The sequence below is a fragment of the Plecotus auritus genome (genome assembly GCF_963455305.1).
Source record: "Plecotus auritus genome assembly, chromosome: 9".
NCBI classification, from domain to species: domain Eukaryota; kingdom Metazoa; phylum Chordata; class Mammalia; order Chiroptera; family Vespertilionidae; genus Plecotus; species Plecotus auritus.
In genome coordinates, this window is record NC_137783.1 from 147074531 (window position 1) to 147088967 (window position 14437).

The 14437-nt window shown below is 44.9% G+C and overlaps 1 protein-coding gene across 5 annotated transcripts in view; it reads right to left on the reverse strand.

Moving 5' to 3' along the window:
* The window catches only part of KIAA1549L (KIAA1549 like), a 230088-nt gene that overhangs the window by 37829 nt on the left and 177822 nt on the right, over nt 1-14437 (reverse strand). For all 5 annotated transcript variants that reach the window (XM_080687146.1, XM_080687145.1, XM_080687144.1 and 2 more), the window contains 2 exons: nt 7249-7427; nt 3555-3772 (listed from right to left, as the gene is read on the reverse strand). In XM_080687146.1, the coding sequence (XP_080543272.1) occupies nt 3555-3772; nt 7249-7427 (397 nt within the window). The remainder of the gene's footprint in view (nt 1-3554; nt 3773-7248; nt 7428-14437) is intronic.

A 14437-nucleotide genomic window follows, 5' to 3' on the forward strand; every position in this document is an offset into this window, starting at 1 on the left:
ATCCATATCTTCTCTTCTTTCTACAGTTATCAACACGGTGACACCAGCATTGTGTCCCCTGTCACAGTGTGATGTCACATCAATAGTTTGCCATCCCTACCAAGCCTAACGAGAAGCATGTTAAATGAAGTACTGGTTTAACAATCCCTCATTTCTTTGTTGAAAACAAATTCTGTCAATTCCATTCAAAAATTTTAGCCTCACCTTCCTGCTTGATTTTGTGTCTTCCATCCAAGCCTGTCACATGGTCATGATTGCTTTTAATAAACACCACTCAGAAAAACCAAGATGGCGGCATAGGTAAACACCTAAACTGCTGCCTCGCACAACAATATAAAAACTACAACTAAAAGACAAAACGGACACCATCCAGAACCACAGGAAAGCTGGCTGAGTGGAAATTCTACAACTAGAGGAAAGAGGAAAGCACATTGAGAATCAGAGGAGCTGCAAAAGGCTGAGGTATGGAGATGCGTGAGCGCATGGAGAGGACGGGCGGCTAAGTGCACGGGCGGCTAAGTGCGTGGCTGGCTTTCTAAAGCGGGAGGGAGACGGAAGCTCCTGGTTGCGCTGAACTCCAGTTCCGGGTGAGTTTCTGGGAACCTAGATTCATTCGGGGAAAAACTGGACTGTCAGGAAAAGAGAAAGCATACTGAGACTCGGGAGCTGCGGAGGCAGAGGTCCGGAGGCACACGCGCACAGAGAGGACTGACTGCTGAGTGCACAGGTGGCTGAGTGCGCGGCTGGCTTTCTAAAGCGGGAGGGAGATGGAAGCTCCCGACTACGCTGAACTCCAGTTTCAGGCGAGTTTCTGGGAACCCAGACTCATTCGAGGAGAAACTGGACTGTCTGGCAGCGGACGAAACTCGAGGGCGGCTTTCTCTCAGAGGTGCTTACAGCAATTACTGAGGGACACTGAGACCCAGGGGCCTCATAGGGCAGGGCTGAGGGGAAGCCAAGGCTGCCTGCTCTGCCCTGAGACTCCGCCCCATCCAAGCTGAGCACAGAGGCTTTTGCAATTTTGCAAGTCTTGTCTCATAAGGGTGTCTCCAGCACAGACGTTCTCCCAGCGTAGACACAGCTGATCCTCACAGCCAATTTGCCTGGAGGTCAATTCCTCCCAGTGATACCAACAATAATCAAGAGTGAACTACAACAAGGCTGTACACACAGTCCACAAAGGGGTGCACCAAGAGTGTCCACCTCAGGCAACTGGGGAGGCTGAGCCACTGGGCCTTATAGGACACCTAGCACACAAAGCTACCCTACCAACTCAGGGAAGCAGCAAAAATGCGGAGACAAAGAAACAGATCACAAACGAAAGAAATGGAGGAAAGCAAACAACTGGATATAGAGTTCAAAACCACGGTTATAAGGTTTTTCAAGAATTCCCTAGAAAAGGCTGATAAATTTAGCGAGACCCTCGAGGATATGAAAAAGGACCAACTATAAATTAAACATACACTGTCTGAAATAAAAAGTATTATACAGAGACCTAACAGCAGACTAGAGGAATGCAAGAATCAAGTCAAAGATTTGAAATACAAAGAAGCAAAAGACACTCAACCGGAAAAGCAAAAATAAAAAAGAATCCAAAAATTTGAAGATAGTGTAAGGAGCCTCTGGGACAACCTCAAGCGTACCAACATCCCAATTATGGGGGTGCCAGAAGAGGAGAGAGAGCAAGATACTAAAAACCTATTTGAAGAAATAATGACTGAAAACTTCCCCCACCTGGTGAAAGAAATAGACTTACAAGTCCAGGAAGCGCACAGAACCCCAAACAAAAGGAATCCAAAGAGGACCACACCAAGACACATCATAATTAAAATGCCAAGAGCAAAAGACAAAGAGAGAATATTAAAAGCAGCAAGAGAAAAACAGTTAATTACCTACAAGGGAGCACCCATACGATTGTCAGCTGATTTCTCAACAGAAACTATGCAGGCCAGACGGGAGTGGCAAGAAATATTCAAAGTGATGAATAGCAAGAACCTACAACCAAAATTACTCTACCCAGCAAAACTATCATTCAGAATTGAAGGTCAGATAAAGAGCTTCACAGATAAGAAAAAGCTAAAGGAGTTCATCACCACCAAACCAGTATTATATGAAATGCTGAAAGGTATTCTTTAAGAAGAGGAAGAAGAAGAAAAAGGTAAAGATAAAAATATGAACAACAAATACATATCTATCAACAAGTGAATCTAAAATTCAAGTGAATAAAAAATCTGATGAACAGAATAAACTGGTGAATATAATAGAATCAGGGGCACAGAAAGGAAGGGGACTGACAATTCTCAGGGGGAAAGGGGTGTGGCAGGTGCGGGAAGAGACTGGACAAAAATCGTACACCTATGGATGAGGACAGTGGGGGGAAGGTAAGGGCAGAGGGTGGGGTGGGAACCGGGTGGAAGGGAGCTATGGGGGGGAAAAAAGAAGAACAATTGTAATAATCTGAACAATAAAGATTTATTAAATTAAAAAAAAATAAACACCCACGCAGGCAGGGAACGGTCCTGTCCCACCCAGTCTGGGAAGGGTGTGTCTGCCAAGGCTAGGGAGTGGGTCAGAGCATCAGCATGCTCTCAGCCAAGGGGCCATCACCAAGGAGAATGTGTATTTGGGAGCCATGGTCTCAAATCATGAAAGAGTGTTTCTGAAGAAGTGCTTCGGGGTGGGGAGGAAAAGAAGAAAGATGGGCGTGCACAGCTTTGCCAGAACCTCTATTCCTTCACCCAGCAGGTGAGACTACTCTCTGTTTGGCTGGCAACAAAACCTGGAAGGATGATAATTCAAACCGCTAGGTCTAACCTGCCCTTGAGAGGCCGGGTCCCCTGATAGACTGTTATAGCACCTCACATTTCAACTCCCATCACACTTGTAAAAACTTTTGAGGTGGTTATCTTTCTCTCCCAATTCGGACCTTAAGAGCAGCAATTGGGCTGTCTTTTCTGTCATAAAATGTTGAATGAGTTGAATGGATGAGTGAATAAATGAGTGAGAAAAAGCAACATGACTGTGACAGTATTCAGCATCTTGCGTGGTGGCTAATACATAGTAGGTGACAACAAATGTCAAATACATCAACAAATCCATGAATTAAAGAGATGAACCCAGCACGGAGCTCCGAGTAGCTATGTGGTAAATACTGCAGCTGAATGAAAAGGTGAGGCATGAAATTTGCTTTTCTTATGCAAGAGCCTCTAAAATAATTGAAAAATACCATGTTCCTTGATCTGGAAGTTGCATAACCAGGTAGGTGATAATTATATCTTCACCCAGCTCTGAAACAGCTAAAGTTTGAAAATATCGTTAAATGAAAGGACAATTATGGTTGTTTGCCCAAGTATTTGTGGCTTCAATTTTATTCTCTTCCAGACTCATTATGGAGCACGTGCTCGCACAAGAGGATGGTCTGGCTCAGTGGCCTTCAAAGATGACAGTCCTAAGCTAACAGATCAAGGGACCAGGACTGCATTGCCCAAGGCACCCTCTACCCTCACCCCACCAATGGCACAGCGACCTTCAAATAATTCCCTTACAGACTGCACCTGTTTTTAGACTCGGCAAATGGGGCACACAGTTCTGGGTCTGGATCCAACACGTGCTCGACTTCCTTTTGGGATTTCTCATACATCTTTTTTCTTTCCGTCTGAGCCTTATTTGTCTCCACTGCAGGGAAATCATAATACCCCTTCCTCTTGGCTTTGAGGCGCAGCTTGTTCCGATAGTGTTCGATGTCTGACTTCTGCTTCAGGGCTTTGTTCACCTGGGGAGAGAGATAGTCTCAAGTCCACACCTGACCTTGCACAGCGGAGGGTCACAACTCCAGGAGAAGTAATCCTAGGCTTCATGTCCTGGCCTTCGAGCCAGCCAGACCAACTGTGATCCCTTCCATTACCAGCTCACAACAGTGGGCCACAGACAATGTGGAGTCTGGCCTGCACCGATGTTGCCTGAGACCTTTCACCAAAGCCCCCTTCTCCCTAATCTACCGGAGTCTGTTCAGACATAGGCCTGAGTCCACTCTTTTAGCTTTGTGGTGTGGGCCTTAAACCTTTTTTGTCCTCCCTGCATGAGAGCCTCTGACTTAGCAGCCCAGCTGGATCTTGGTGCCCAAATCTAGGTTCAGCCCTGAGGAACCCAATAATCTCCCTTGGCCATTTAGTTGGTGCCTACCTGGATGAGACAGGCGGCTCCTGAGGAGGCTGAATTGAGACGAACAGGATGGGAAGGGGCAGCAGACATCCTGCTCCCGAGATCTTTCCACACTATCAGTCTGCATTTGAGTGCTTATTTTTGTCAATTTATATTTTTCTCAAGAGATAAGGAATTTTGAAGCCTTGTATGGACACTAATGCCAACCAGTTTCTGCTCTAAAGGGCAAAGCCAGTCTGGTCTTCTAGAAAGGAATATACCTTTTGACCTTCAAAGATACAACCAGCCCTAGCTGGTTTGGCTCAGTGGATAGAGCATCAGCCTGCGGACTGAAGGGTCCCAAGTTCGATTCCTGTCAAGAGCACATGCCCGGGTTGTGGGCTCGATTCCCAATAGGGGGCATGCAGGAGGCAGCCATTCAATGATTCTCTCTCATCATTGATATTTCTATCTCTCTCTCCCTCTCTTTTCCTCTCTGAAATAAATAAAAAATATATTTTAAAAAAGATACAAACAGATGACTATGCTAAATAAACAACAAAGGATGAAGATTGTTACACCCATGAATGAAACTGAAGGGTGAAATCTGCCTGACACTTATTGGATGACATGGAGAACTATTAGTGTTGTTTGTAATCAGTATTCATTATATTAATATAACCATGTGTAGTGTTGTTATTATACTTTCTTTAAAATAATCTTTTTTAAAAATATGTTTTTATTGATTTTATGGAGAGAGGAAGGGAGAGGGAGAGAGAGAAACATTGATGAGCAAATACTACTGATCGGCTTCCTCCCACATGCCCTCCACTGAGGATCGAGCCAGCAACAGGGGCATATGTCCTGACTGGGAATTGAACCTGCAATCTTTTGGTGTATGGGACAATGCTCAACCAACTGAGCAATGCTAGCCAGGGCTAAAATAATCTTTAAAAGAATTTCCTGTAATTCGTAAAAGGAAAACTCACCTGGTGCATATATCAACCTACACAATATGAGGACCAAGGTTCACTATCTTAGATATTTTAGTTTTACAATGTTTGAAGAAATAATAACTGGACGACATTTCACCCCTAACTTTTGCAAAGAATCCTCCAATTGGGGCCCTAATTCTATTTTTAGGTTGGAAGAATTTCACTGTTCCTTCATTCTGCTTGCCACTGCAAAAGCTAGTAAAGGAGGAAGTTAGGGTAACATCCTCTGGGCCAGGAATCCCGTTTCTGGAACCTCAACTAAAGCAACATTCCATGAGAGGTTCAAAGTCAGAGATGAAAGTTAATAATCACTAGTAATCAGACAGATCAGGATCAGGTACTTCCTGATATGATGCCCACAAAAAAGCATATCACTCCTGTGGTTATGCCAAAAATTGCATAACCTCAATCCCGTCATAAGAAAACATCAGACAAACTCAAATTGAGAAACATTCTACGTGACAAGTGGCCAGTACTCTTCAAAAGAGTAATGGTCACGAAGTACAAAGAATGGTCACAAAGAATGACTATCCCAGACTGGAAGAGACTAAGGAGACAACTAAATGCCATGTAGAATCCTTGACTGGATCCCGAAATGGGAAAAGGACATTAGTGGGAAAACCAGTAAAACTTAAAAGAGTATTGTACCAATGTTAATTTCCTGGGTTTGATCATTATTCTATGGTTCTGTAAGATGTTAACATTAGGGTAGCTATGTAAAGAGTGTATAGAAGGCCCTGTCTGGGTAGCGCAATTGGTTAGAGCAGTGGTCGGCAAACTGCGGCTCGCGAGCCACATGCGGCTCTTTGGTCCCTTGAGTGTGGCTCTTCCACAAAATACCATGGCCTGGGCGAGTCTATTTTGAAGAAGTGGCGTTAGAAGAAGTTTAAGTTTAAAAAATTTGGCTCTCAAAAGAAAATTCAATTATTGTACTGTTGATATTTGGCTCTGTTGACTAATGAGTTTGCCGACCACTGGGTTAGAGCATCATCCTGATCTGACAAGGTTATAGGTTTGATTCCAGGTCAGGGCACATATAAGAATCAACCAAGTGGAACAACAAAGTGATATATTTTTTCCCCTTCTCTTCTTCTCTCTCTCTCAAAACCAATCAATAAAATTTTTTTAAAAAGTGTATAGGAACTCTGTACTATTACTAAAACTCTCTTTCTTTTTGGCTTAAAATTATTTCAAAATAAAAGTTTTTAAAATTATTAATTGAAGTGATATTTATAATAACCAAAACCAAAACTGGAAACAAAAACATACCTGGAAGGTTTGAACAATGGGAGATGAGATTTTTAATCCCTGGCATACCTTCTCAACTAAGTCATTAACAATGATCATCAGCAAGACAATAGCAACAGAGCAAATGTCTAACATTCAAGATGATGGATTCTAAAATATAAATGAGTTTGATCAAAAGCTTGAAGAAAAGTTGTAAGAATGAAAACAGAGGATATGCTAGAGTAGTGAAATTATAGTGATTTTTCTCTCTTATTTTCGGAACTTTCTATGTTGCTATGTTTTCTTTAAAATAACCTTTGTGAAATCATCATTCTCTATATACGTTACAATTCTTTTCAGACTCTTAGGAAAATTGATGACCACATGATATCCATAGACATCCTTCTAAAAGCAGCCAAAGGGTTGTTTCAATCTTGCTCCAACGAGTGAAATTCATTTCAAAGCCTATGTAGTGGGCACATCCCTGTTCGAGTGACAGGACCTTCTCCAGTGCCCCCTCACATTAAGCCCCTTGCATTCCCACTACAATTGGCATCCAATAATGCGCAGTTTAGGAGCGTTATCAAGAAAGGTAAAAGACTGTATGTGGGGAGGAGTTTCTGATGTTTCTCTTCATAACTACTGTTTTTAAAAAGCCCCATCTAGACTTTCTAGAATGGAGGTAAAAAAGATGCTCTGAAAACATCACCTAATGAATTTGTTTTGGGTGACTTATGCCCTGATTCATTCCGCTGAGGCCTGTGCACGCAGAGGTGAAAATGGCCGAAGGAGCCCTATATACCGGGACGCAGCCTGCCCCCGGCCTTCCCAGGTGGTGCTCCTGGCCGCCTGGGCTCTCTCCCATGCTGGGTGCTCAGGTGCTCACCTCACCGTTGAGCGCTGCGGCCTCCTGGCTCCGGTCCGGGGTGGGGTGCACCACGGGGAGGGCTGTGGGTTTGACTGCGATGAGCTGCACGGATCCAGAAGACGAGTCAAAGGGGTCAGCAGCCGCCTTGCCAGAGTTGTCAAACAGAACTGCGCCTTCCTCTTCATCACTTGCGGGCACTAAAGCACAAAGAAACACATCGGTTTTATGGCCGGAGGGGAGCCCCAGGAACAGGGGGGGATTTATGTGTGATGCTAACAGCCCAAGGACATTACCTGACTCAAAACGACCTCAGAAACAACAGGGTCTGGTTCTGTGCCACGGGCTCAGGCTACTCTTGTATTTCTTTTAAACGTAAGGCCTGCTGTGTTATCCACGGGTAGGAAAGAATTTTAAAAGCCTAAATTTAAATGGTAAAAACCATTTTTTTCAAACTTGTGACAAACACCTTTAAAAAAAAAAGAAGTAAATTTTTTTTTCTCCAAGTTTGAGTCAGAGATGGAAAAAAATGCCACTTGGCCAAATGTGGAACTCTTCTTAAAATATGACAATTCCTTGAATAACAGCATTCAGTTCAATCTCTGCCACCAGAGTTACCCATTTTTGCACGATGTTAAGGTCAACCAGCCACAGTAATTGTAGCTGACACTTTTTTTTCCCCCTAAAGGCTGCCTCTAAATGATTTCAGTTTTAGTTTCTTTCATTTGTCTAAAACAAAAGAAAGCTAAGAAATAACTACCCGAAAAACTAATTTAAAGCTACAAACTACTCCCCTAATTAAATAGAGCAATTTTCACCTACGCTCTTTTGCATTAATTCTCGCCTCTGACAGATAATAATTCTACTGCGATTGCTTCCAGAACTAAGCTGACAGGAGGAGTTCCAGGGCCGGTGTTACTTGCTGATTTACTTCTCCTTAAAGCATCTTCCCATTAACTGACTATAAGAATGACAGTTTATTGAGCATGGCTGGGCAAGAGATAAATTAAGCCTGTTCAAGCAACTAAACCAGCAGGCAATTTAGGAACAAAATAGGTGTTATTAAAATACAAATGTAATAGAAGTGTATTTATCTTTCCTCCTGTCTGCTCAAGAGATTGGGATGTTATTTAAATCATTGAGAAACACATAGTTTGTATCATTCTGTCGCTTGCCATAATCACAGAACATTTGTCTAATTAAGCCAAGTAAATTGTGGCTAAAACGCTTCAGAGTCTAACGATGGCTATAATTGGAGTATTTTTTGTTCTGTGGACTTATTGGCAAATAGCAGGCCACCAAACTGCCAATGACAGAGGACAATCTACTCAGACATGTTACCAGATGCACAGGAGTTTTGCGGGGCACTCTTGTCTGACCCCCATTACCTCCCACCCAGACACCTGCTATGAAAGCCACCTATGGTACCCAGCCTCCCAGATGATTACCTCCTCAGAGTCACAGACACAGTAAATAGGACTGACCTGGGTAACCAAAAGGAAATTGAAGAAATGACAGTGTGCTAGGTCATTACAACACATTGTGGCTTCCACCTTGCTCTCTCCTGGACCCCTTACTCTGGGAAAAGCCAGCTGCCATGTTATGAGGACATTCAAGTAGCCCTATGGAGAGGTCCATGTGGCAAGAAAATGAGACTCCTGCCAACAGCTGTGAATGAGCCATCTTGTGAGTGGATTCGGCAGGCCCAGCCAAGTCTTTAGAAATGACTATAGCCCAGACGGTGACCTCATGAAATTCTGAGCCAAAATCACCCAGCTAAGCCACTCCTGAATTCCTGACCCACAGACATCATCCAACACCATAAATGTAGACTGTCGCTTTTGGTTACTAGGTGTTGGGGTGATTTGTTACGCAGCAATAAGTAACTAATACATCTCCTAAACAGCCCCCTCCTCCAAGCTGCCAGTCTTGTCTTCCTACCCCTAAAATGCATACTCCACCAGCAGCCAGGATGGATCATATATATATATATATATATATATATATATATATATTATTGATTTTTTACAGAGAGGAAGGGAGAAGGATAGAAATTTAGAAACATTGATGAGAGAGCAATATCGATCAGCTGCCTCCTGCATACCTCCTACTGGGGATGTGCCCACAACCAAGGTACACGCCCTTGACCGGAATCGAACCTGGGACCCTTGAGTCCGCAGGCCGACGCTCTATCCACTGAGCCAAACCGGTTAGGGCTGGATCATCTTTTTAAAAGACAACCAGGTCACAGTACTCCTTTGACCAGAACCCTCTGGAGGCCTTGTGTCTCTCAGAATAAAACTCAGGCCGCCCAGGTTCTGTACAATCTGGTCCTGGCGACCTTCCCGAACTCATTCCTCCCTCTCCCCTTGGTCCCCTCTCCAGCTACAGCAGCTTTTCGAACACAGCTTGTTCCTGCCTCGGGGTTTTGGTCACTTCGCTCAGAAAGCTCTTTCCCCAGTCCTTTACATGCCCAGTTCCTTCTCAGTTTCCAAGTTGCTGTTTGAAAAAAGACTTTCCTTGCCCGCTCGTCTAAAACAACCTGCCTCGTCACCCTGTTCTATTTTCTTCACAGCATGCAATGCTATTGATTTGTGTACTGACACTAGAATATAAGCCCCATTCTTGCCCATATTTTTAAAGGCAATACCTATTGCCTTTAATAATGTCTCATAGGTAGCTGGCTTTCAGTAGGGATTTGCTGAGTAAATGATGAATAAAGGAATGACTAAAATTTCCTGACTTGGAAAGGAGATGTTCGTACCTGCAGAACAGGTAAACATGTGAAGAGATGGTACTTCATATTTTTATTGCTTCTGGGCTGTGACATCCTCACTTCCCGCCCCATGGACAGGATAAGGGGAGGAGCATAACTCCAAGGAGACAGAAAAAGGATGCCCCGGGCACTGTACAAACTATAGTTCTTTTTTCATTCTCACTGTCAGAATAGTCAAATTCAGATTTGCACAATAATTCCTCTTGGTTTAAGAGAAAAATAATTAGTGATCCTCAAACCCCCCCACCCCCAAAGACTATATGGAAAAATACATTAAAGGGCATTACATTAAATATTAATACTAAAATGCTGTGTGAGTACAGCAGGTTCATGGGAATATTTAATGCATAATTAGTCCCCAAAGAAAAAGCACCAGAGAATGCTAAACAAAAGGGCCGCAGTTAAACCGCTGAAGTGTCCTAGATACCATCGCCGTCATCACAATAAATGCCACCATCACAGTAAGTGCCGCCACGCGGATCTGGTTGTGCCTTAGTTGCAGTGTTGGTCTGAACTTCTGCAAATCAGGCTAGGAAGGGAGATTGCGTTTCTTGATGTGTATTTTACATTGGCATGGCGGGGGAGGAGGGAAATCCTCCCATTTGAGGCAGATAACGCTCTTCCTTTCTGGAATTTCCCTTAAAGCTTAGAGACTATTTATAACTAGCGTCACTGCCCTCTGGTGTTGATCAGATAATAAGCAAGCCTTCACCTCCCTGGGAAGGCACAGGAAGAATGAAAACTGAAGCTGTGTTTCTGAGCTACTATCTCTGACACGTCTCTCGGTGACTTAAAGGAAGGTCCACAGTTAAGGGTTTATGGAAGTTTTTGCTCTTAAATGACTGAACATTTAAATATATATATTATGTCCTCATCTGGAACTCATTTTTAACTCGTTTCCCAGGAAACACTTTTTCCAAGGTGACATTGGTTCTTTTTTTCTTTTTTAATTTCGGAAAGAGAAAGGGAGAGAAAGAGAGTGATAGAAACAACAATGATGAGAGAGAATCATTGATTGGCTGCCTCCTGCACGCCTCCTACTGGGGATCGAGCCCGAAACCCAGGCATGTGCCCTGACCAGGAATCAAATTGTGACCTCCTGGTTCATGGGTCAATGCTCAACCACTGAGCAACACTGGCTGGGTGACATTGGTTTTAATTCAGAAGTTGAAGTGTCTGTATTTGGTTGAAAAAAATTCCAAACTCTTTTGCTTTCAAAATCCTAGCTGTCATCTCTGTCTTTCCCATTTATATTTAAACACTACAGGCCCGGTGCATGAAATTCATGCACGGGGGTGGGTGGGCATCCCCTCAGCCCAGCCTGCACCCTCTCCAATCTGGGACATCCCTTTCACAATCCTGGACTGCTGGCTCCTAATCGCTCACCTGCCTGCCTGCCTGGTTGCCCCTAACTGCCCCCCACTGCCGGCCTGGTTGTTCCTAACTACCCCTCCCCCGCCGCCTGGTCACCCCTTACTGCCCCCTCTGCCGGCCTGGTCACCCCCAACTGCCCCCCCCCACTGGCCTAGTCACCCTCACTGCTCCCCTGCCAGCCTAATTGCCCCCAACTGCCCCCCCTGCTGGCCTGGTCGCCCCCAACTGCACCTCCCCCACCGGCCTGGTTGCCCCCAACTGCCCCCCCCCCGCTGGCCTGGTTGCCCCCAACTGCCTCCCTGCTGGCCTGGTTGCCCCTCACGGCCCTCCCACTGGCCTGGTCGTCCCACGCAGCCTGCTTGTTCAGTTGTTTGGTCGTCCCTCACTAACCCCCCTGCCGGCCTGGTCATAGGCAGCCATCTTGTGAGTGTGTGATGGTCAATTTGCATATTACCTCTTTATTATATAGGATTGTCCTGAAACAGACTCTAAAGTAGGGAGCTAATGAGGCCATTGAGCTACAAGGACCCACTCAGCTGCATTCCTGGAGGGAAAATGTCTTTCCCTTTTAAAGGTCTTATTGTCACAAGAGTGGAAAATCACAAGGTACACATGCAACAAAACTGGTGGGAAACGAACAGTTTTAGAATGACAGCCTGGAACATTAACATTCGTTAACTAACCTTCGTAACTCTAACCTCCAGAATGGATACCGAGCCATAAAACAACGGTATCTGAATATTCCACACCAAGAGAACAGTCCATTCTCAGAGACCACAGTCACACACTAAACTACCCTTCGCAAGCTGACAATATGGTACCTTTCTGTATTTCTCCACAATTTCAATGTTATGTCTTTCCTTCCTCCTTCTCTCCCCTCTTTTCTTCCATTCCGTAGGTTCATCTTCCAATCCAATAAAATACACTCCTGATTTTTGGGGGGTAGACTATCACCTAGCATTATGATAAAGTGGAGCCCTTGGATAAAAAGGACAAGTAAATGTAGGTTCCATTTAAGGTCCATCGTAGAATTCTGAGGTGCTTCAGCATCTGTTTACATTAAGTGTGTTGGTGCTATCACTTCTATTTGAAAATTTCAAACGGAAACCTCACTGGGTGGGAACCAGTGGTGAAACAGAAGCGACCAACCCTGAAAATCCACTGGGTTGACTTCTGGCAAAAAGACAATGCAGCGAAGCACTGGGAACCGGCAGAAAGGTGGCGTTGAAGTAAAGCTATTGCGTGAACACCTCAACCTGGTCAGTAACTGCATTTTGCTTGTGCGCCGTGCTGTTGTCATTGCTGAACCTGATGTTTAAATAAGCACAGTGACCTAAACAGAACAAGGAGGCAGGCAGAGCGGGTGGCAGAACCAGGATGGGGGAGGTCAGCCGGGACATTTCGAGCATGTCCGTGTCTCCCCAGCGGAGTGGGGAGCGATGAGATCTGAAACCGGCCCTGCTGCTCCTTGTCTATGAAATAAATGCGGGGACGGGGAAAGGCATCATCTTGTATGTGTGTATTTACTGACAGAGGAGTCTGTAGGCTGCACATTCTTAGGCGAGAAAAAGGCCATAGAACAGTATGTACATTGATCCCATTTTACAAAATAAAACGAAGCTATACAACAGAAAACAAAGAGATGGGTGTGTTGTCATATGCATAGTAAAAAGGTCTGAGAAAGACACGCTAAGTTATTCAAGGTCATTTGAGGACTAGGGTGGGTAATGGGGGATGGGGGGGGGGGGAAGGTGGACTTTGACTTGACCTTATACATTTCCAGGAAGAATATAAAGGAAGGCAGGTAGGGAGGGTTGGGAGGGAGTAGAGAAGCAGGGAGGGTCCCTTGATTGGGTGGTGATGGCAGTCTCTGCACTTGGTTAAAACAACTTTCCCCTGTGTCTTCACTGTCCATTGTCTCTGTGTTGCCTCCCTTCCCCCTTCCTCTCCCCTTCTCTCTTAGCACCTTGCTCTGGGAAGGAAGAGAAGAAAGCTGCTAAGTTCACGTCCCCCTTCACATGTCAGAGCTCGGGCCCTCGGTGAGCTGGCTTGGCCGAGCGCTGATGGGCAGGATTTCTGGCCCCAAGGAGGACAGACGTCCCAGGAAAACCCCACATGTCATGGCCTGGTTCTGGTGTGGAAAGCAGTCTCCGCGTTACAGGGCAGGGGAGTTCAGGAGAAGAAAAAATTTAAGGATCAAATCAGCTTGACATTTTAAACAAGTGTTTTATATGATAGCTGGGCATGGGGTCCATTGTGGCATTCTTTCTTTTCTGTCTCTCTTCTTTATTTTGTCAGAAACAAAGAAATAAGTAAGCGACATTTGAAAGCAAAAGAATATTCTGGCACTAGCTTCCAGAGAGAGCCCCTGGGCCACACCTCATCCAATTCCTTTAAAAAGGAAGCACAATTAAGCCGACTGCCAGATCACTGGGCTTTCCCGCTGGCATTTCTGTAGGACTCTGCCTGCAACCCTTGGAACTCCAAAAGGAACCTTCCTTGATCTGGGTGGCGGCATGGGGTACTTGAATCTGGTCTCCAGGAAGCCAGCATCACTCATGGAAGGACCGAGTGGAGAGGAGGATCAGAACAAAGGTGGGATTGGGAAGACAGGGAGGCTGCACCATGGGGTCCGGCAGATGTGAGCTATGTATAGATGGTGCCACAGCACAGCCAGATGGCTCCGAGGCCTTACCAACAAACCCCAACACCAAACCTTTATAAGGAGGGAGAAGATCTGTTTGAGAAACTCAACAGTTAAGCTTCCCTGGAAAATAAAGGCAGGAGCATAGGCTGATGTCTACGATAATATTTATTACTGTGCTGTTTTTCCTGGGAGAGGTGGATTTGCAGCATCTGGACTCAACGGCCTAGAATGAACCCCTGGAACATATCAGGGGAGTCAGGGAAGTAAAATGGGGGGAATCTCCAAGACAAGCAGCATTTCAGAGACCTGCCACCCAAGAGGACCTGGTGCTAGAAATGTTGATTCACCCCAGAATCAAAAAATCTCTAAGCAAACATCAGTTCATTCTGCATTAGAGTTTTTTAAAGGCCTGC